Source organism: Ceratotherium simum, chromosome 10 (assembly GCF_057802395.1).
Source record: "Ceratotherium simum simum isolate JZ-2026a chromosome 10, ASM5780239v1, whole genome shotgun sequence".
Taxonomy (NCBI): Eukaryota; Metazoa; Chordata; class Mammalia; order Perissodactyla; family Rhinocerotidae; genus Ceratotherium; species Ceratotherium simum.
Genome location: NC_141909.1, coordinates 76617841 through 76642607, shown reverse-complemented (window position 1 = coordinate 76642607; position 24767 = coordinate 76617841). Strand labels below are relative to the sequence as shown.

The 24767-nt window shown below is 37.7% G+C and overlaps 1 protein-coding gene across 1 annotated transcript in view; it reads right to left on the bottom strand.

The window, feature by feature from the left end:
- Nucleotides 1-240: 240 nt before the first annotated feature.
- Nucleotides 241-24767, bottom strand: part of USP12 (ubiquitin specific peptidase 12) — a 99753-nt gene continuing 75226 nt past the window's right edge. The window contains exons 5-9 of the mRNA XM_087436274.1: nucleotides 23950-24026; nucleotides 23749-23832; nucleotides 8593-8790; nucleotides 4617-4695; nucleotides 241-3427 (exon numbers count right to left, since the gene is read on the bottom strand). Of these exons, the coding sequence (XP_087292400.1) occupies nucleotides 3326-3427; nucleotides 4617-4695; nucleotides 8593-8790; nucleotides 23749-23832; nucleotides 23950-24026 (540 nt within the window). The 3' untranslated portion in view covers nucleotides 241-3325. The remainder of the gene's footprint in view (nucleotides 3428-4616; nucleotides 4696-8592; nucleotides 8791-23748; nucleotides 23833-23949; nucleotides 24027-24767) is intronic.

The following is a 24767-nucleotide window of genomic DNA, read 5'->3' as shown; positions in this document are numbered from 1 at the left end:
ATTCTGAATGTAAACTTTTAAACTTGGGATTTGGGGCAAGACAATGCTACTACATAAAGACAAATGCAGGATGCGTGCTGATTAAATGCAGGCACACAGGGAGTGCTGTTCTGGGAAAACCTCTTTGGATAACAAAATAACTTTTGAGCAAAAGCAGTAAGACAATTTCCAAAGTGTATACTTCTAATTCACAAATACATTTTAGGCAAAAAGGAAAAAACACACTGAAAAACCCACAAGCACAAATAAACCAACTTTAATAGATATTATTTTGTATTTATATAGTGCCTTCTTCAAGAACCTTAAATGCTTTACAGACATTATATCTAATTAATCCCCACAACAACCCTGTGAGGTAGGTATTACTCCCATTTTACAAGATAGGGAGACTGAAGCACAGAGAGGTTAAGTGACTTGCCCAAGGTCACACAGTTAAATTCACTGAAGAGCCAGGACCTGAGCGCCTTAGCCTCCCAGCTCCCAGTTAAATACCTCATGAGAGAATCTTTAATGAAAAGTATCTTTAAACAAAGTATCAAGAGTAGTATGTTATGAAAGTGAGGTCTCTCTACTGCCATCAAGGAAAGAAAAAACCCTATACTGATAGTTAGAGGCAACAAGACCCATATATTATACATTTTCTCTTTTTCCTTTTCCTAAAGTCTCATGGCTCCTGTCTTAAGCAATCTTCTAAAGGTAAAGTTTCCAAGACAGAAGCCATATGACTTAGAAGTGAGACTTAATTTAGAATATTTACTTTCAGTTATGATAATTTATAGAAATTTTTATTCCAATATACAATATGGGACAGCCATCCCAACAAACATGTACACAATTAGAGAGCAATCAGCCACCATTTATAACTGAAACTCGCCCCTCATTTCAATCACAGGCAACCAACAGACAAGCTCACGGTGCCTTCTATATGGGTCACTTTTCTTACTATATCTGCATTTTCTCTCCAACCCTAACCCTATATGTTTTTAAAATATACTGAGTTTCTGCTAAGCTTCGAAACATTGTACGTAGATGCAGCTGCACTAAGAGTAAAGGTCAATTGAGAACCATCACCCCAGAGTCCCTCCCCTGACAAATCATACTATTAAATACGGTGTGGATGTGAACAGTGTGTGACTACCACGGAATTCAATACAAATGCTATAACTTGCTTACTATGCAATTCAACCTTGGCTTTTACTGTATGTTTTAAATGCAAAATGTAAAAACAAACACAACATAGTTTTTTTAATGCTGTACCTTTACGCAAATGACTTCATCTTTCTTTCTTAGACATGCTGTGGCCCCCAAGGAAAAACTGACTCCCCTTCACTGTTCTCTTCTCTGTAGTGAAAGCTGCAGAAATACAGCTTTAATTCCAAGACAATTTGGTTTAAGCCCTCAAAATAAAAAATGTATCCACTTCCATGCTATGACCTTCGCACATTCTTGGTTGTGATTCCCTGTGCAATGCTGGTAGATCAGGCAGGCTACGCAACTTGTACAAAACCATTCCAGCAGGGTATGGCTTTAGAAACTATACCTTAAAGAGCAATTGGTCAAAATACATCGCAATTTTCTCGCAGCACATCTGTTCAAACAGCCCAATTAGCTAAGTGACCCTGTCAAAGATCTGTGCATGGAATGAATAGGTGAAGTCATTTCCTGAGCTAAAAGATACAGATAATAAATGTTAATAATAGCAGCAGACAAAAACATTCTTTTTTGTTGTTTTTCATATTCAACAGTATTAGTAAAATAAGTTTAGAAAATTACAGCAATTAAAAAAAATTACTGCCTGAAAAGACTTTGATAAAAGAATACCCAAGGCCTGATTGCTATTATTTTGAATATATATTCAATTATTTTCTGCAAGTTACATTTGGCCACTGTCAGACAACTTACCGATGCATGGAAAAGTGTCAAATGCACTGGTTTACACAAATTTTACATTACGTATATTACTTTTCAAAACTCCCAACAGAAAGAAGTCTTTAACAAACACAAAGTTTAACTTCTGAACATTCTTCCAGTAAGATTTATAAAGGTGGAGGAAAAAAACAAAAACTTGCTTTGTATGTTTCTGGTCTAGTTCATTAAAATTTAATCTTCGAAGGGTTTTTAGCTAGCCACCCACCACAGGCTGCTGGGGTTATGATGATTAGTTCTTTCCGGGGTAAAGAACGGCATTTGAAAATAACATGACTGCTATGACAGGAATTTTCCAAACACGGCTTCAACTTGAAACCTTGGAGTATCTGAGAATTCTAAAGACTGGTACACCACCACTGACCAGAATTTCTTTCATCATTCCAACAACTAGAGGGAATTTTTGATAGTTTTTTATTTTACTGAAATTAAAGCTGAATAAAACAACTGACTTATAAACTATAACAAAAGGACAAATATTTAGCCAGAGATATCAGTTCCTCCTGAAAAAGAATATTTACCTCCTCTCACTGCAATTTTTCTTAAGGTATCTTACAATTTAAAAGAGTTTAAAATTCACCTTAAAAATAGAAACAAACAAAAGGACTAGTTAAACGGACAAAAGCTAATAAAAATATGCTCAAATTTACTGACAGAATCATGGGCACTTCATACAATACTTAGACTCTACCAGTTTTCAGTAAAATAAATAAGGAAAAAAATTATAATTACAAAGCCAGTCTTTCCCCTTGGGGAAACAAAAAGCCACTTTTGACCAATTGTTCCCTACATATACATATACTGTATATTATTATAAGCTTCTTCAGAGAAGCAAAACATATTTGTCCTCCTGACACTGGGTTCTAGTATCTGTTAGTTTTTTACATCAGGAAGGCAATTGCAAGTGTTGGGCCCAAAAGTATTTCTGGTTTACGCCTGAAAAGACCACCGAATATTCATTCTTTCCATACATATTCAACACAGGCAAATTCATGCAGTGTGCTCAATATCATCTACCTAAATTACCAATACAACCTAGCACAGATTCCTATTCTTTCAACTGCACCCCCAAGGAGTTCAAATCATTTTTGGTGCAATTAACAAAGAGAAAATGCACGTCAATTACCGGAAGGCTGTTTTACAAGAGGAGCTGGTATCTCTGATTTCACTTCCTTGTTGTATGGAACTGCGCAGACAGCATGATACCTGAGCAAAGAAATCAACTACCATGATAGGAAGAGCCTGTTAATCCATCGTCTTTGCTTTATTGTGTGCAAAGTGTGCTACTGCCCCCTGAGCTTCCTGCATTTCTCTTTTCTTAAAAAATCGGTGCTTGATCCTTTCCAAAATAACCAGAGAAGAAATGAGGCAGAAAGTATCTCTTCATCACGGTTCCCCCTCAGTCTCGAGACTGATAGAAAAGGATGTAACCAGACTCAGAGTTCTTTGAGATATCTGATGTCAACCCGTAGAATTCTTCAATAGCTTGTGCATCTATTTTCTGTGAGGCAAAATGTAAACATTAGTACATAAATGAGCTCTTTTAACTGCTTAAATACAGCAAAATCTTGAACATTTCTTAGAATCATGCCTTTCATGTTCTCATTAATAAAACAGCTCTGCACAACCAGAATGGTGTAAATAAAAAAGATCGATAATACCAACTACTGGCAAGAATATGGGGCAAGTGCAACTCGCTTACACAGCTGGTGGGAATGTAAAATTGTACAGACACTCTGGGGAAAACGTTCAGCGTTATCTTCTAAAGTGGAACATAACAACTACCCTTTGATCCAGCAATTCTATTTCTAGGGATAGGCTGAACTATATGAAACCACTAACTGTCAACCATTTGGCGCCTACAAAAATGCCTATTTCATATAGTCCAACCTAATATACACCCAAGAAAAATGAGTGCATATGTCCAGCAAAAATGTGCACAAGGATGATCAAGGCAGTTTTGTTCACAATAGTCAATAATGGAAAAAGCCAAGTTTCTAACTTGGTATACTCATACAATGGAAAAATCACATAGCAATAAAAAGGAACTACTACTACTATAGGCAACAAGAATGAATTGCACAGATACAATGAGTGAAAAAAGCCTGCCACAAAAGAAGTCATACTGAACAAGTCCATTTATATTAAAACACAAGCAAAATTAATCATAATGATAAAAGTCAAAACAGTGGGTTCCAAGGGACAGTGTATAGAGGGGAGGAAAACTGAGGGTACTGACCAGGAAGAGGAACGGGGAGCTTGCTGGGGTGCTGGGAATGTACTATATTTTGATCTGGACAGTGGTTACAAGTCTGTGTGTATGTGTGTGCATGTGTGCATTCACATGCAAAAATTCAAGTTACTGCTTAACATCTGTGTACTTTACGGTATGTGTGTTATAGGTCAGGATATTTATTTTTTAGTAATAGAGGACTTTTTTTAAAACTAGCTCTGCTGTTTAAAGCTTTGCCTTGTTTTATTCTAAACATTTTAAAGGTTAGCTGACCATTCAAGCATTGGGATTGGATATCAAGGAGTAAGAAGTAAGAATTAGACTACAATCTGAAGACCCAGACATTTGTCTGATATTCATCACCCGTCATATATGAATGAGAAGCTGGGAGGAAAAAACAAACAGTAAAATATATACATAAACTTTGAAGAAAATAAGAAATTAAGAAACTACTTACTTCTACAATGTCGTCGTCAAACAACAACCAAAAATCATGACTCTTAACTATTGCAATATAATGGCCTCGATTGGGACCACTAAAACAGAGAAAGAAAAGTTAACTTCATACAACATTTATTATTAATATTACTCTTCTATGCCCTAAATTTCATGTTATATAAAGTAGAAAAAGTGAAACAGATGAAAATACTTCTTATCTACTCTTTCCCAAAAAAGATAAAGCTGCATTGATTTGAACTGGCATTCTATTTTAAAATCAAACAATTAGTACTCTACTTTGAGAGATATAACCAGTATTCTATTTGTATAAAACTATACTATTAAAATTCTTTCTTGTCTTAGTAATAATTTTTACATTATTATTTTTTGAAATTTTCAACTTTGCTTCTATGAAAGATTTAAATAAATTTTTCTAGCATTTTGGGGGGAGCAGGGGGGTCACAGCCAGAACGTGCTGAGTTAAACTACAAAATAATGCATGTACAATTATTTCTAAGTCTCACTCCCTTGGCAATAGTTTTTCTCTTGAGGAAAGATCCCATGTGATACTTGAAAAAGCAAAGATATCAAATCCATGGTTCTGAAATCAAGCTCGAACTTCAAAAACTTCTTTAAAAACACATGACATTTTGTTAGTATAATTAGTGCTATCTTTAAGTACCCTACTCTTAGCACCATTATAATTATAATTGCCTCTGTATCTCATTTTAAACAAATCTGGAATACAGAAATCTAGAAAGGTGTAAAAATAAAGATGGGACTACTTCTTTTAAAAGAAATTCTTTGCTTTTTAAATGACATGGAAAAGATTTTAACCTCTCCCAGTTTAAGATTGATTCATTATAAAAGCTTATATATAGTTTTTAAATTAAATTATAATTACAATTATTAGAGAATTTGAAATAATTTTTAACACAAATTATTGTTTATGGTGAATACTATTTTAAAAGTAGCAACCTCAGATATTAGAATAAGCCACCTCCCATGTTTCCTATATCTCAGATCCTCTGATCCTGTGGTAGAGATGAGTATCTCACGTGACAAAAATGACACAAACACGAGTTCTTTTTCTACAGAGGGAAACACCTCAAAATTTTCCTAAAAAACAGCTTTTAGGGGCCAGCCTGGTGGCGCAGCGATTAAGTTCGTGCACTCCACTTCACTGGCCTGGGGTTCACCAGTTCAGATGCCGGGCACGGACCTATTCACCACTCATCAAGCCATGCTGAGGCAGTGTCCCATACAGAAGAGCTACAACTCTACAACTATGTTACACAACTGCGTACTAGGACTTTGGGGAGAAAAAAGAAAGGGGAAAAAAAAAAAAAAACAGGAAGATTGGCAACAGATGTTAGCACAGGGCCAATCTTCCTCAAAAAAAAAAAGCTTTCAATGCTAAAATAAGTCCATTTTCTTCATTTCTAAGGGATTCATCTAAAGAGTCTTATGTTTTATAGTGAGAGGGTAAGAAATGAAAAAAAAATGACTTTTTTTTAAGGGAGTGAAAATAAAGAAAAATCACAGAGAGGCTGAGGAATAGAGCCCGAGAGGTAAGGAGGCAGGTGGGTTGAGGACCAGTAGGTACAAGACTGAAAAGGCGAGGCAGCTTATTCCTTTGGCAAAGAGCTAGGTTGAAGAAGGGTAGAAAAAGTTAATTACAGAAACTAATGATAAGATGAGGACTGAGGCTAAGAAACTTACACCCAAGGAAGTTGTTTATTAGGGATTTGCATTCTGACCATAAGACCCACTCAGTTCAAGACACACGATGCCTACTGTGTGCACATGACTGTGCTGGCTGCTGCCGGGACTGGAAAGACACCAGCAGTTCAGTGGATAACTACTCCAAAAACACAGGACAGGGTAAAAGAGGGTGTGAAAGCAGAGCCACAGGGGAGTCAAACGGAGGGACCTCATCCAGGGAGCGCTGAGGAATCAAGAAAGGTTGGTGACACGGTGGAGTTGGGTTCTGAGACGGGCTTAAAGGATAGTGTTTAATAATTTAGCAAACATTTGTTGGAAATCTCCTCTACGCCAGACAGCAGGGATACGAATGAGCGCACTGAACTGGCACAGACATGCTGAAAATGAGATTCCTCAACAGTCAAAGGATACGGGCAGATGTAAGCCCTCTATACTCTCATGTGAAGCATGTCTACAAATAAATCTTGCAAATAAATTGAAAAATGAGGAGAGGTTTTAAAATACTATCAGTGTTTTGTTAATGAACAAATTATTTCCTAACTTAAAAAGTGTCCATTCTCACAAAGGAAATAGACATATAAACTGATAAATAAATGTAAGACAATGCAGGCAGTACATTATGGCTAGCAATATGCATCTAGTAGTCATGTGAATTCAGAGGCACAGTCCCAAATGGAGACTGAGGCTGCAGAGAAGAGCACCAAGACAGACGTCCTGCGAAGTTTAAAAGGCACAGGAGGGGACAAGAAAAAGGCATGAGGCAGTTACAGTGAGAGCAGAGGAGGAAAGAGCAGGGAGGGGGCCTGGTTGTGATCTCAGAGTTCAAGATCTTGCAAGCAGAGCAACTCCAAAAGATCTAGCATAATTTAAGTAGAGTAAAACTGTCACTGAATTCGAGGAGGCTAAAGAATGGTAAAGTTAGGGTATGAAAAGGCAACATTATTATTGTTATTAAAACAGTAGCAGCAGCTAAGTGGTTTACATTTCCCTTTTGATCCTAACAATGGAGTGAGGTAGTTAACATTATTTACATTTTATAGAAGAGAAAACTGACATTCAGGGAGTTCTGTATGAAGTCACGCTGACCATAAATGGCAGAAATAGAACTGAAACCCAGGTTTTTCTGACTCTGGTCGGAATCACTACACCAAGTTATTTAAGTTATCTGACATTGTTTTCCTCCGTTCAGATAACTTTAGAAACAGAATGCTCCAAAAATGGAAAAGAAAGATAATTGCTGAGGATAAAAGACGGGGAGACAGGATGACACAGGCAGCAGAACGCTGGGAGGGAGAGCTGAAGATGAGAAGGCTGGGACTGTTTAGTTGGATAAACCACACTGTTAGTACAAGTTTCCCAAAACCAGGAGGAAAAGGATGAGCGCTCTGTTTTAAAATTATTGCAGGAAATTCTAAACAGCCAATGAAGACTGTATGTTCCAAATTCAAATTTTTATGTGACGCTCTGCTCTTGTAGTTTGAGAATTTTTTGAGCTACTTTATGAATTAAGATATATAGAGTGAGATATCACACAAAATTGGCTAATAGGAAATAAGATTGGTAAAATCAGAAAACTTATCTTTTTTGTGTGTGTGTGTGTGAGGAAGATTAGCACTGAGCTAACATCCATTGCCAATCCTCCTCTTTTTTCCTGAGGAAGATTGACCCTGGGCTACCATCTGTGCCCAGCTTCCGTGGGACACCACCACAGCATGGCTTGACAAGTGGTGCATCGGTCCGCGAGCGGGATCCAAACCTGCGAACCCGGCGCCGTTTAAGTAGAGCGTGCGAACTTAACTGCTACGCCACTGGACTGGCCCCAGAAAACTTATCTTTGAAGATTATTTCCAAAGCCATTTTAAATGTTTTCCACAACCATTAACATGATGAACACAATCAGTTTATCTCAGAAACAATTTATTTTGCAAAATCTATTTAGGCAGCATCATTTTTACCAATGACCAAAAAAAAAAAAAAAGAAGAAAAGAAAAACTAACAGGCCTTACAGTTCTCTTAGAGTAATATTTAAATAATATGAATAAAAATCAAACCCAGACAATAATATTTTAACACACAACAGTTTTAAGGAGGAAATGATAAAATGTATTGTAACTGAAATATCCATTTTGAAATAAACTTATCTTGATACTAAAGCACTGAAGGATAAAGAACCTCTAAAAGGTCCCCATTCACATCGCTCACAAACATCCTGAATGCGCACTGCTCTGCTGACCCAAACCCTCACCACCGTGTCCCACAGTTGCAATTACCTTCCACAGTGAACCACAACGGCAACAAGGTCGTACATTCTGTCAGGATTGGTTGCATCGCCTGAAGTGTTAAATAGACGAAGTTCTAAAGGAAAAACTACCCGGTAAGAAAGTTTTGTATATCGATGAAGTTGATCCATATACTTAAATCTTTTCAGGTGTAGAGCTAGAATCATGGGCAGTTTTTTAACTTTCATCCTATTAAAATAAACATGAAAACAAAATTTTATAAAAGATATTCACTATGTCCTTAAAAGAATTATCAAACTTTATGATTCAATTAACAAATAGTTAACGGTCAGTTTTAATAGCCCAGAATTGCCCACTTTTGCACATTTAAACCAATTATTTTTATATTGGCAAAGCAACATCCTGAATGTCCTAAGACTACCCCACCCCACCCATCATCACCGAAACACACAATTTGACTCGGCACTCGATATGGCTCCAAAACAGACAGAATGGCATCAGTCCTTTGGTAAGAAACCTTTATTTCTGAAATACAGCTCTCTTATGATAAGGCTAAATGCACATGATGCCTTGATCAGTGGAGGAAAAACCAGTTCCTTAAAGCTGCTAATTCCTTTGGATGTGAGTGGAGACTGAAATCCATTTTTTCTATCAATCTATATAATTCAATAACAGACTAAGAATAGGAGACAAAGAGAAAAGCATTCAAAGACCATTCCACTAAAGGTGTTCGCCAAAGATAAGAAATAACTCCACATTAGGAATATGACTACATGTATCCTATAAAGGAAGTAAAATAATCTGGAAATACAGCAGTTATGTTTTCAATTGTGAAACAGAGCCTATCCTTCACATTCTAAGTAATCTTTACTATGCCCTTAAATGCTCCTTCTCCCTGAGATTACCCCTGCACTCCTCCTTCAGCTAACAACAGTCTGTTCTTTACAGGCTCAGCCCGACTCCTCTACCATCTGGCACAGATACCTGTTCTCTTCAATCTTCCATCAGCACTTTACAGAATCACTTTCTATATGCAGTTTATTACACTATAAAATATTTAGATGATTATGGGTCTCTCTCTTCTTTTAGGGTCTGAACCCTTGGCAGGCAGAAATAATTTCTTTCATTTTATTTCTCCACTATCTAGCAACATGCCCAGCACATGAAGGATATTTGACAAATACTGCAGAACTAAATCCTGTATGTGTTCAGTGAAGCAAAACACTTCACATAATTTAAAAATGAAATTTACTAAGCCATTGCCTCCAATGAAGTAGAAAAAAATCATTTTATAGCATTATACTAAATCTGCGTTCCACAGATCTTGAATGTGGTGGGCAGCTTATTATTCTGGAAATATTTACTATTCTACTAACCCGGCCTTTGAAAAACATTAGCAAAAATAAACATAAACACTTAATCATTCCTGGAAAGCAATCTAGCAATACGAATTAAGAGCCTTTACCGCCTTTGCCTCAGTAATCCCGTTTCTGGAAATTAAATTAAATATATCATCTCAACTATAAGACTTCTGAGAAAAATTCACTTCTGGAGTTATTTTATATCATGAAAAACTGGGAAAATGCTAACTATTCAATAACAGGAAATGGTAAAATAAATTACAATACAAACATAACAGAATATTATACAATTTTACACAACGTTGATGATGAAAGTTTCTAAATGGCATGGGAAAATACTTATGGAAAGTAAACAAGTCAAGATAGAAAATTATATACACAATAATCCAACTATCAAACATCAGATATTCGATTAAACTCACACAGAATTGCTAAAACAAACTCTTTCAAAACAACAAAAACAAAGTATCCTTTGAAAATTTCCTGAGAAGTGTAGATCCAGAAGAATTTTCTCAGCATTAAACGAATATCAGTGTAATAGATCGCAGTCAGTTAAGATTAGGAAGAGGAGACAGACGTGGCCTGGTGGTTAGGAAAAATGTGCTTTTAGAAACTAAGCAAGAGGGGCCGGCCCCGTGGCTTAGGGGTTAAGTGCGCGCGCTCCGCTGCTGGTGGCCCCGGTTTGGATCCAGGCGCGCACCGACGCACCACTTCTCCGGCCATGCTGAGGCCGCGTCCCACATACAGCAACTAGAAGGATGTGCAGCTATGACATACAACTAACTACTGGGGCTTTGGGGAAAAAATAAATAAATTAATTAATTAATTAAAAAAAAAGAGAGAAACTAAGCAAGAGCAGAGGGGAAAAATAAGTCTAAATGGAGAAAAGAGAAAATATCTAAATGCTAGCTGATAAAACATGTTCGATCAGACATGAAAGATATGAATCCTACTGGCAGTGTTTCCTCCCAAAGGAGGAACTGTCAGCTACCACAAAGAAGCCAAATGCTTGTGGGGATAAACATGATAAAGTCAAACAAAATATTTGTGGACCTATAGTCTCAAGATGAGGAGAGATATGTTACAAAATTTTCCTTGTATTGAAATGGTCCAGGAAGAAAAGAAGAAAATTGCTTCAACACACATGCAAGGACTGTGAAATTTATTACGTAGATTTTGCAGCAGGTGAAAGAAGACTTTGATTTTCTGTTCAAAACACCAACTGTACCAATACATTGAAGAATTTATAGGATTCTGCTTTTCCTTCCATTCAAACTTGTATGGAGAGAGGTTACACTAGGGAGCTCTTGATCCATCATTGTTTTTAAAAAAGTTGTCTTAGAATGTTAATGTCTTCTACAAAAGACAAATGTGTTGAAGAAAACAATGGGAAGACAGAGAACTTTTTTTTCCTTTTTTGGTTATAAAGTTTGAATTAAACATTGATTTTTATCTTCTGTAAACTGACTTATAAATCAATTTTCTACTTACATTTTTTAATGGCATTTATCCACTACAGAAGCAATGATTAAAATTTGGATGAATTAACGTTACATATTTTCTTGCTTTTACATCTTTAAAACAATAAGTTGGGGCCGGCCCAGTCGTGCAAGTCGTTAAGTGCGCGCGTTCCGCTGCGGTGGCCCGGGGTTCGCCAGTTTGGATCCCGGGGGGGTGCACCAACACACTGCTTGGCAAGCCATGTTGTGGTGGCATCCCGTATAAAGTGGAGGAAGATGGACACAGATGCTAGCCCAGGGCCAGTCTTCCTCAGCAAAAAAGAGGAGGATTGGCAGATGTTAGCACAGGGCTGATCTCCTCACACACACACACACAAAAAACAATAAGTTATATTCATTTTGCACTCTAACTTAAGAGGTGTTTACCTTTCTTGATAATACCTAATTATAACTTAAAAGTATAAAAAAAAGTAGAAGGGGGGCCAGCCCAGTGGCATAGTGGTTGACTTCACACGCTCTGCTTCAGTGGCCCAGGGTTCGTGGACCTACACACTGCTGGTTAAGCCATGCTCTGGTGGCATCCCACATACAAAATAGAGGAAGATTGGCATGGATGTTAACCAGGGCCAGTATTCTTCAAGCAAAAAGAGGAAGATTGGCAACAGATGTTTGCTCAGGGCCAATTTTCCTCACCAAAAAAAACCCAAAAAGTAGGATGGAAAAAGACATAAATACTAAAAAGGCAGCTGGCTTTGTCTGATACTAATATCAGACAAAGTAGACTTCAAGACAAGGAATATTACTAGAGATAAAGAGAGAGATTTCATAACAAAGTGGGCCAATTAATCAAGAAAACATAATCTTAGGGCCGGCCCCATGGCTTAGCAGTTAAGTGCGCGCGCTCTGCTACTGGCGGCCTGGGGTTCAGATCCCAGGTGCGCACCGACGCACCGCTTCTCCAGCCATGCTGAGGCCGCGTCCCACATACAGCAACTAGAAGGATGTGCAACTATGACATACAACTATCTGCTGGGGCTTTGGGGAAAAAAAGGAGGAAGATTGGCAATAGATGTTAGCTCAGAGCCAGTCTTCCTCAGCAAAAAGAGGAGGATTAGCATGGATGTTAGCTCAGGGCTGATCTCCCTCACAAAAAAAAAAGAAAGAAAAGGAATTGTCTAAAAAAAAAGAAAACATAATCTTAAAAGTCTATGCTCCAAATATCAAAGATTCAAAATTTGATAGAATTAAAGAAATAAACAGATAAACACAAAGAGTTGAAGTCTTTAACAGACGTCTCTCACTAACAAAAAAATCAGTAAGAATAGGGAAGATACAAACAATCAAATTGTGGGTCTAATTGATATTTACGGAACACTCCATCTCAAACAGCAGAACGTGCATTCTTCTCAAGTACAACTGGGACATTCACCAACGTACTGGACAATGTAAGAAGTCTCAATAAATTCCAAAAGACTGAAACTACACGGTATGTTCTGTGACAAAAATAAAAAACAAAAAATATCCAGAAAACCACCAAAATATGGAAACTAAGCAACATACTTCAAATAATCCATGGGACAAAGAGAAAATCACAAGGGAAATTAGAATAGATTTTGAAATGGATGATAATGTAAATACAACATGTCAAAATTTGTGGGAATACAGCCAAAGCAGCATTTAGAGGTAAATTTATAGCTTTAAAATGTTCATATTATAAAAGAAAAAGGGTTTAAAATCGATAACCTAAGTCTCCAACTTAAGAAGCTAGGAAAAAAATGGCTAATGAAACCCAAAGCAAGCAGAAATAATAAAATAATAGAAAAGAAGAGAAATCAACAAAATAGAAAACAAAAACAATAGAGCATTTAAAGCTATAAACTTCTAGCAAGGCTAATCAAGGAAAAAGAAAGAGAAAACACAAGTAGTCAATATAAGAAATCAAAGATGGGCTATTACTAGACTCTACAGACACTGAAAGGATAGTGAAGCACCATGGGTACCACCCAGTAATAGAAAGGAACAAACAACTGACACATGCAATGACGAACAGGCCTCAGGGGATTATGTTGAGTGAAGAAAGCCAATCTCAAAAGGTCATATACTGCATGATTCCATTTATAGAACATTCTCAAAATGACAAAATTGCAGAGATGGAAGGGACACTAGTGTTAGGAATGGGAGCAGCAGGGTGTTGTGTGTGCCTATGTATCAGGCACAGGGGAGATCACGCACAAGGGAGACAGGACAGTTCTGTACCTTTACTGTTGTGGTGTTACACAAATCTACATATGATACAATTGACAGAACTACATAGACATAGACACACACACACACACACGAGTACATGTAAAACTGGTGAAATCTGAATAAGTCTACGGATTGCATGAATGCCAATTTCCTGGCCTTGCTACTGTAGTCTAGTTATGTAAGATGTTACCTGTGGGAGATGCTAAGTGAAAGTGGTGCACGGGACCTCTCCTTACCATCTCTGTACCATTTTTAGAACCTTCTGTGAATCTATAATCATTTCAAAATAAGTTAAAAAAATTAAAAACAACAAAAAAATAAGGGAATATAATGAATAACATTATGATATTAGATAATTTAGATGAAATGGACAAATTCCTTTAAAAAACACAATTTACCAAAACAGAAGAAATAATAAAAAATCTAAATAGTTTTGTATCTATTTGTAATCAAAAATCTCCTTTTCAAAGGAAACAAACAGGACTTTTTCCTGTTTCAAAGGAAACAAACAAAATAGCATCACTGATGAATTCTACCAAGCATTTAAGAAAGAATACCTATCTGATACAAACTCTTTCATAAAAGAGGGAATGATCCCCAACTCATTTTTTAGCCCAGCATAAACCCAACACCAAAAGCTGACAATGGTATTACAAGTAAAATTACAGACTAATATTCCTCATATTTCAGACGTGAAAATCATCAACAATACATAGCAAATTTAAGCCAGCGATATACAAACCCCATTTGGTGATGAAAGAATAGTTATACTAAATGAATTGATGATTTTTTTCTCAAGTTCTTTCTAAAAGTGAAATGGAAAGATTATACTCCTAAATTAATAAAGTAATAAATATGTAAAGTGCATTTACAATCATTAATTTATAGTGTATTTTTCCTTCTAAAGAAAAGCATCCTCACCTCAAATTTTCTACAAATTTTAGATCTCTGCAGAAAACTTATGCTGATTAACAACGTGATTTTTAAAAACAAGCATGTCCTCTTCCAACCTAGTCAAAGTATTCAGCCATGAGACCAGGAATGAGTAGACTACAGATATTATTTTCTTAGCAAAAGTTTACTGTCCATATTATATACCACGTTACAGACTCAATGACTGCGGCAGCCACTATAACGAGAGAGAGTGGGGTTATGATGAGGAGGGAGCACAGCACATCTTCCCTATTTTGGGTCCTATTCCCCAGAAGCACACGGAGACACGAAGTCACGTGCCCGACATTTATCAAAGTAGTGCTCCCTGGGCGGAGTGAGGGAAGCAGGGAGGGGAAGGGGAGGGAGCCAGGGAGGGGTTCCATCTCAGGCAAAACCCCACGCTGCACAGCCTCAGCCTAGGCCCACAGGGGAACCCGGGACTGAATTTCACTGCAGATGTCTCTCCACCACAGCAAGGCAGCTGGGCTTTCACTTTTCACCTGTCAGTCATAGGCACAAAGGCCAGAGGTGAAAGAAATTCACAGAAACTTCCTTCTGCAGTAGCTCAAGGGGCATCCTCTAAAGAAGAGCCAGAAGTGAAAGCACTCCAAAGGAGTGGGGTGGGAGAGCCGACACAGTCTGCACCACTCCCTAACCAGAATGCTGGCTACTCAGCCGCAGGCAGCTGACCCCACCCACCATGGAATGCAGGCCCAGGATTCCACCGTGGTCTGCTGCTTTGATTTTTTTTTTTTTCCAATAGCCAGAAACCATTTTTTTAAGTAAAATTTCCCATTTGTATAAACTGCGTGAACCAAGCAAAGAGGTCCACAGACTGAATTTGGCCCAGAGGGCACTAATTTGCCAACTCTGCCACAGAGAAATTTAATATCCCAGCACAAGCACATGAAAACTAAAATTCTGTTAGTAGAGAAGTCTTGACCACACAGAAAAACTTAATAACTGTACATATATAAAATTCTGCTCTTTTAAATTGTAATGTCAACAAGGACTAACTGGGGCAAGTGCGCTGAGGGGTGAGAGGGGAATATAATGCTATGACTAGATGTGAGGAAGATACTAGGTGACTGAGACGTGAGCGCTGAGAGGGAAGTCAGACAAGATGAGGGAACCTGACCTCCAGCATGGGTTACAAATGAAGGACAGGTCAGTGGATGGTTGAGGTCCACGGAGCGTCCCACCCAGCAGATGGCACAGAGCATAGGCACTATCTGGAGATGCTGCCAGGTATGCAACCAGGCACCATCAACCTGTCAAAAGACAGAAGGACCCAGACTAAGCAGAAACACAGGTCAGATTCAGGACTATAATGGTGAGTGCTAGGATCCGCATCTTGACGTCCCCCTTTAAAATTCATACGCTGAAATCCAAATGCCCAACGTGATGGTATCAGTAAGTGGGGTCTTTGGGAGGTGCTTAGGTCATGAGGGTGGAGCCCTCGTGAAGGGGATCACTGTCTATATAAAAAAGGCACCAGAGACCTTGCTAGCACCATTCCACCACGTGAGGACACGGTGAGAAGGCACTGGCTATGAACCAGGAGGAGGGCCCTCACCAGAACGCGACATGCTGGTGCCTTGATCTTGGACTTCCCAGCCTCCAGAGTTGTCAGAAATAAATTTCTGTTGTTTATAATCCACCCAGTCTACAGCATTTTTTTGTAGCAGCCTGAATGGACTAAGATAAGGTGTGTGTGCAAGGAGTGGTTGGGGATATCGACTACGAGGCAAATTCCTCTTGCTGAAAAGATCCTGCCATGATATTTACTATATAGGTAACCATGACAAGACCTGGATAAGGAGTAAGATACTGATCTAGTTATGAAAATGGATCAAAAGGGAAGGACTTGATTTCAGAAACAGGAAGACTCTTGATTACTAGATCTAGGGCAGATAGAGATGGACATGTGACCATGACAACTTGATGCTGAGTCACCTGGGCTTTGCATGAGTCTTCAATGTCTAGTAAAGACAGGATTGATTCTAGAAGTGGGCTAAGCTGAATATGGCACAGACAGAGCACAGGAAGTAAAGAGAGAGGAAGGATGTGTAGGCAAGGAGCCAGGCAGGTTGGCTCAGCTCCCAGTCCACTGTCACTCATCATCAGATCCCACTCTAAGTGACAGAGGAGTGACAGAAATATTGCTCTTTAAAATCTTGGGCACCACTCCCACCCCAATGCCCAGAGGACAAGAAAACACTACCTGAAACACAGCCATCAAATCCTTCCTCATTCCAATTCCCCAGGGACATCACTCCACTTTTACCCATATGCTGTATCCTCCTGCTGGATAGAAGTATCTGATTGTTACATTCACATTTACTGAGCTGGTATTTTTCCTGGACAGTGCCATATATAGTTCAATAGGCATGCTACAGAAAAGGAGTCTATGTGCAAATAAATTCTGGAAAAAGCTAGATGAAAAGATAAATTTCTTCTATTCTGTGGACCTTCTCAGAGTCTACAATATAAAGCATGAATAAATAACTAAAAGAAATTCTATTATATAGCAAATTCACTTGATCATGGCACACTTATTTTATGGCACATTAGTAATCATTTCCAGAAATCATTCCTCAGTGTTCCCAGATTGAAACCTTTTTGTAAAAGAAGACGCTGTCTTAATATTAATACAAACATAGATATATTATGAATGCAAGTCGAACCACATGCATTTTTTTTATTATGGTAAAAAACAAGTAACATAAACTTTACCATCCTAACCCTTATTAAGTGTACAGTACAGTAGTGTTAGCTATAAGCACATTGTTGTGCAAGAGATCTCTAGAACTTGTTCATCTTGCAAACTGAAACTCATTCCATTGAACAATTCCCTTGTTCCCCTCCCTAGCAACCACCATTTTACTTTCTAACAATATGACTACCTTAGATTCCTCTGATAACTGGAATCATACAGTATTTGTCTTTTTGTGACTGGCTCACTTCACTTAACATAATGTGCTCAAGGTTCATCCATGCTGTAGCACATGGCAGGATTTCCCTCTTTTTTAAGGCTGAATAATATCCCATTGTACGTATATACCACATTTTCTTTATCCACTCATCTGTCAATGGACATTTAAGTTGCTTCCACCTCTTAGTTATTGTGAAGAGTGCAGCAATGAACATGGAAGTGCATGTATCTCTTTGAGATCCTGTTTTCAATTCTTTTGGATATATACCTAGAAGTGAGAATGCTGGATCATATAGTAGTTCTATTTTTAATATTTTGAAGAACCTCCATACTGTTTTCCATTACAGTAGCTGAACCATTTTACATTCCCACCAACAGCACACAAGGGTTCCAATTTCTCCACATCCTCACCAACACTTGTTCTCTTTTTTTGATAGTGGCCATGGTAACTGGTGTGAGTTTACATCTTATTGTGGTTTTGAATTGTATTTCCCTGATAATTGGTAATGTAGAGCATCATTTCATGTGCTTACTGGCTATTTGTATGTCTTCTTTGGAGGAACGTCTATTCAAGTCTTTGCCCATTTTTTAATCAGGCGATTTGGTTTTTGTTGAGCATAGGAGTTCTTTTAACATTTTGGATAGTAACCTCTTATTAGATATCTGATTTTCAAATATTTTCTACCATTCTGTAAATATTCTGCAAATATTTTCTTCCACTCACGCCTTTTCACTCCGTTTACTGTTTCCTTTGCTGAGCGTAAGTTTTTGAGTTTAATATAGTCCCATTTGTCTATTTTCGCTTTTGCTGCTTGTGCTTCTGGTGTTATATTCAAGACATCATTGCCAAATTCAGTATCATGAAGCTTTTCTCCTATGTTTTTTTCTAAGAGTTTTATAGTTTCAGGTTTTATGTTTAGCTCTTTAATCCATTTTGAGTTAATTTTTATATATGGTATAAGATAAGGGTCCAACTTCATTCTTTTACATGTGGATATCCAGTTTTCCCAACAACATTTGTTGAAGAGACTTTCCTTTCTCTATTGTGTAGCCTTGGCACACTTGTTGAAGATTATTTGACCACATAAGCGAGGGTTTAATTCTGGGCTCTCTAATCTGTTCCATTGGTCTGTATGTCTGTCTTTATGCCAGTACCACACAGTTTTGATTACTGTCGCTTTGTAATATGTTAGGAAGTGTGAGGCTTCCAGCTTTGTTTTTCTTTCTCAAGACTGTTTTGGCTATTCAGAGTCCTTTAAGAATCCCCATATGAATTTTGGATGGTTTTCTTCTATTTCTCCAAAAAATGCCATTGAGATTTTGATAGGGATTGCATTCAATCTGTAGATGGCTTTGGGTAGTATGGCCATTTTAACAATATTAAGACTTCCAATTCAGGAACACAGGAAATCTTTCCATTTATTTGTATGTGGCTTCTTCAATTTCTTTCACAAACACTTGATAGTTTTTAGTGTACAAGTCTTTCACTTCCTTGGTTAAATTTATTCTCAAGTATTTTATTCTCTTTGATGCTATTGTAAATGGGGATTATTTCCTTAATTTTCTTTTCAGATTGTTCATTGTTAGTGTACAGAAATACAACTGGTTTTTGAGTGCTGATTTTGTATCCCGCACCTTTGCTGAATTTATTAGTTCTAACAAGGTGTTTTTCCTTTAATCTTTAGGGTTTTCTATATATAAGATCATGTCATCTGTGAACAGAGATAATGAGACCTCTTCCTTTCTGATTTGGATGCCTTTTATTTCTTTTTCTTGCCTAATTACTCTGGCTAAGACGTCCAGTACTATGTTGAAAAAAAGTGGCAAGAATAGGCATCCTTGTCTTGTTCCTCATCTTAGAAGAAACGCTTTCAGTTTTTCCACCATTGCGTATGATGTTAGCTGTGGGCTTTTCATACATGGCCTTCAATATGTTGAGGTAATTTCTTTCTATTCCTAGTTTGCTGAGTGTTTTCATCATGAAAGGGTGTTGAATTCTGTCAAATGCTTTTTCTGCATCCACTGAGATGATCATGTGATTTTTGTCCTTCATCCAGATAGAAACCTTTTTAATTCAAATTGATTTTTGTTTCTTTAGTAAGAACTATGATCTCTATATCCAACACATGTTTATTCTGTTATCCTTAGACTAAAACTATAGACTTTTAGAGCTGGTAGGGACCTTAGAAGTCGACGTCTAAAGTGAGAAGTGAGACCCAAAGTGAGACCCAAAAAGACTAAATGACTTGCCCAGTAGCACACCGGAAGTTATCAAAAGGATTGATACTAGACCCTAGTAGAAAATAGATAATTTTCTGTATTGCTGTATTGCTCATGAACTTACACATAATTTACCTAAGGAAGTACTCTAAAAACTGTCTGAAAATATGTGTGGTGTGAGTGTATGTGTGTGTGTATATACATACAAAACATGTTCATCAGAGCACCACAACAGTGAAAATATGGCAACAATCTAAACCATTCGATTTAGACGATTGGTAGATTATGATATATCCATACAAAAAATACTATGCAGCACCTCTTAAGAATGATATAAAAGCATATTTTCATTGAAATATTTTGAAATAGTTTATAATTTATTAAGTGAAAAAGTTACAAAACTGGATAGAAAGTTTGATTCCATTTCAAGAATTACATGTGTACATACATATGCATTTAAAAAATCTAGGTCAGGGCCGGCCCCATGGCATAGTGATTGAGTGCACGCGCTCCGTTGCTGACGGCCCGGGTTTGGATCCCGGCCGTGCACCGACACACCACTTGTCGAGCCATGCTGTGTCAGCGTCCCATATAAAGTGGAGGAAGATGGGCACGGATGTTAGCTCAGGGCCAGTCTTCCTCAGCAAACAGAGGAGGACTGGCACGGATGTTGGCTCAGGGCTGATCTTCCTCACACACACACAGACACACACAGACACACACACACACACACTAAATAAATAAACAAATAAATATTAAAAAAAAAAAAATCTAGGTCATAGTGGCCAGCCTGGTGGCATAGTGGTTAAGTTCGTGTGCTCTGCTTCATCGGGCTGGGATTTGCAGGTTTGGATCCCAGGCGCAGACCTACACACCACTTATCAAGCCATGCTGTGTCCCACATATAAAGTAGAGGAAGATGGGCACAGATGTTAGCTCAGGGCCAATCTTCCCCAGCAAAAAGAGGAGGACTGGCAATGAATGTTAGCTCAGGGCTAATCTTCCTCACCAAAAACATAAATAAATAAATAAAAATCTAGCATATATACAAAAATGTTAACTCTTTTATGAATAATGATTCTTAATTGATTTATACCTATCTATATTTGCTAATTTCTTTACAAAAAACATATATTCTTCATGTAATTTAATAAAAGATCTAATATTAAATAATATATTAAAATCTCATGGATGTCTTTAAAACAAAGAGCTTGACTCTGTAGACAATTCCCAATTACTCATGTATGGTTACTTGTCATTCTATGTGCTCACAGATGGGCCTTCCTCCTTGTAGCCAAAAAAGTTTGAGTTGCATTCCTCTTAGCTACATATAGTCCTTAACTCTAACTTCCTTAACCAACAGTCTTAGGTAATTTTTATGATATTTTCAGGATTAATCTAATACCATCAGCCCTCACGCTTATCTGAGGTGCTCCAGAGTAGTCTGCACTAATGAAAGGGAAAACTGAGTAATCTGTTTTGATCACCTGTGTCCATTCCCAAAAACACCTCCCTTCTTAGTAGATACATCTGGGTCCAAAACCAAAACAAAAATATAATCATTTAAAAATCTAAGTTCTTCCACTTCCCTTCATGAACATTTCAGTTTAACCATTAGATGGGGCGATATAAGGGAGACATCTGTGCAGGCAGGGGAGAGGGGAAGCCCAAGCAGAGTAAGGAGCACGCCCGGATGAGACAGAATCGTGTGTGTGTACGCAGGGGAGGGGGGTGATAAGACTGGTTACCCACGGGGGCACTGACGAAATAAGCGAATATATAAAGATAAGGGGAGCCAATTTTTACTTCAAAGAAGGAAATTACACACATTAAAAAGGGGAAAACTAGAATGAATCCTATGGTGTTGGCTGAATTGGAGATATCGTGAGTTCATGGTTTTCCAATATAGACAGATCAACAGATAAGATAATACACATGTAAATATGCATATGTGTATACACACACACAAACACCCTCTGTTCACAAAGGGGGCTCAGGAACAGTGACATCCCCATAACAATGAGTACACCTATACCAAGGTCCTGGTTTCTAAACATCATTCTCCCCCTAAAAGGAACCCGGGCTCCTTGGAGAAATGGCTGGTCCCAGGGTGGAGACAAGGAAAGTACAAAATGAGCCTGGAACATCTTGTTCTACCAGAAAGTAGAGAAGTGCTCAAGAATGATGGGACATGTCAAAGAGACACAGGAGCCCGCTTGAAGGGGCTCCTGCTGGCTAAACCAGGGATAATCTGAACATGAAAATAAATAACAATGATAATGGATCATAACCCACTGAATAAAACAGGACTCCCTGAGTCTAAACTGAGATTTAAAAAATGAAAATAACTGCAAGTTTGATGAGGAATGGGGATGTCTACAATCTCAAAATACCTCCACACAAAATACTTATGAATTACAAATGAGGAAAAGCATAGCTTAACAGTGAAGAACGCTGGGAGACATCACCTTACTCTAGTGTTCACAGATAACAGCACCAGCAGGGATGTGCAGAAAAGAGAGAACACAGCAAGCTTCACACTAGCCTTACAAAGGCCAGCTTGCAGGGATGATCCTTGGGAAACATCTGGGAACTTGGATTTGGGGAGCGTTCCCACCATTTCCTAAATGATAAGTGTGTCTCAATGTGCCTAAATTGTTCATGCAAACAATATGGTTTATGCTGAACACCTACTTTCCTTCTGGGGGTCTGGAATTTTCTATGTGCTAGGCAGAGGGTGCCTACACGACCAGCCCCCAATTAAAACCTTGGACACTGAATCTATAATGAGCGTCCCTGGTAGACAACACTTCTCCCATGTTGTCGCATTTGATGTTGGAGGAATTAAGTGTCTTGTGTGACTCCACTGAGATAGGACTCTTGGAGGCTTGCCTGGCTTTCCCCTTTGCTGACTGTGCTTTGCTACCTTTCTATGCAATAAATCTTAGCTGTGAGCACAACTATATGCTGAGTTCTGCAAGTCCTTCCAGGGCATCACCAAATCCAGGAGTGGTCTTGGGAACCCCTAATACATGAGACATATCAGAATCGTGTGCCGCTTAAGAGGATACAATGAGAAGAACACAGCATCACTTCAGTGAGATTCCTGCCCAAAATACATAACCTGAACCTAATCATAAGAAAACATGAGCGTGAACATGTTTCATGAGAACATGTTCCTCAAAGAGGAACAATTCTACAAAATAATTTGTTATTTCTTAAAGTGTCAAGATTATTGAAGTCAAGAAAAGACTAAGGAATTATTCAAAATGTAAAAAGACTAAAGAGACATGAATACTAAATGTTATGTGTGATTCTGGCCTGGATCCTTTTTTCTATAAAGTACATTATTGGGACATCTGATGATGATAAAATAAGGTCTATGATAACGGTAACATGTCAGTGTTACTTTCCTGATCTGAACGGATACACTACATAGGAAAACTTTCTTGTTGATAGTAAATAGCTACTCAAGTGTCCAGGATCATGGGACATCATATCAGGACCCTACTTTCAAACGGTTTAGGGTAAAACAAAACATTCTTGGTACTGTTCATGCAACTTTTCTCTGAGTTTGAGATTGTTCCAAAATAAAAAGTAAAATAATAAGGATGATGATGATGATTCCATTTGTTGATACCCAAATCTAGTCCTTATAATAATATACTAAGAGAAGGTACAAAATCCTAGGTAGGAATAGCAGAAACAGGGTAGGGGTGAGGAAAGTACTTGCCCCCTCATCCTCCCTCACCAAGAAAAAAGTTTACATAATCAGGAGAGCTTCGAAGACAAACGTTTTAATGGCACTGGCTTAGGATAATTAAAGAATCACTGAACATAGAAAAATCACCCAAGGGTCCAGAGCTGACTACTGTTTATCTAGTAACTACTTAATGAGTCTTAACCATTCGTGATAAAATTAAGAAGTTTTACTCATTGTAAATTTTCATAGATCACTTTCAGCTGGAAAAACCACCTACAACATCCATTACCAAAGAATCACTAAAAAATTCCAAAAACACTAAATTACCGTTTGTGTGCTTCCTGTTTGCTGCGACATTCTTCACAGTAATATTTGTATTCACTGCATAGAGTTTCTGTGTTGCTAAAACCCCTGTGTAAAATTCAAAATAAATTTATTTTGTCTATACCAGAAAATCATGTACTCATTTAAAAATATTCTAAACCAAAGATATTCATGAAATTTCAAAATAAATAACTGTACACTTACCTTAAGCAGTGAGTAATTGATGTGTTTTGTTCCACGTCAACAGAAAGGTCTAAAAAATCTTCATCTTTGCTGCTTATCTGTAAAAATAGGAAATTACCTTTGATTTCTTTAAATATCAGTAAATCACTGTTCCAAAACGATAGAATTAAATGCATTCTATTATTAGTAGTAAGTATATGAAGAATTCTTTTTCCTAAGTTGAAAACTACTTGAGTAGGATTATCCAAAAGGACGCTGAGTAAGTGACTCTCATCATACGTAGAGGGACAGCACCATGCACACCTAGAGCTGAGGACTGGCAGAGGCTGGTATGATGCGCAATTCCATCACTTTCCAAAATCTTGGTGTTACTGTAAAGCATGAAACAAACTGTACCATAGACACTAATTCTTATAAAAACATACGCCAAGACTTAATGAGAATGCTTGGCAAAGGACATGACACCTGCACTGTTATATCATTTAAGAAAATAACTTAGCCCACAATGCCAAATTATAATCTTCATTTATGACCTTCTTTTATTTCTCCAAAAAAATCTAACATAAAGCTCTGTTTGACTTACAGGTAAATGTTATAAAAAATAAAGTTATTACTTATTCATTTGAATTGGATTGGGACAGAACTTTAGACAACAATTTCCTAGTATTCCTTCAATGACTCCATGCCCAAGGTGAGCATGCAATAAAAGACAGGTCTGACTCAGTTCCCCTGTGCCTCTCACCCACAACTCTACACCCAGTTGAGTAAATGCCTTCCTCTGTCAATACCACATCAATGTTATAAGCTCAAGTATCATTAATTTATGATAGATTATGTGG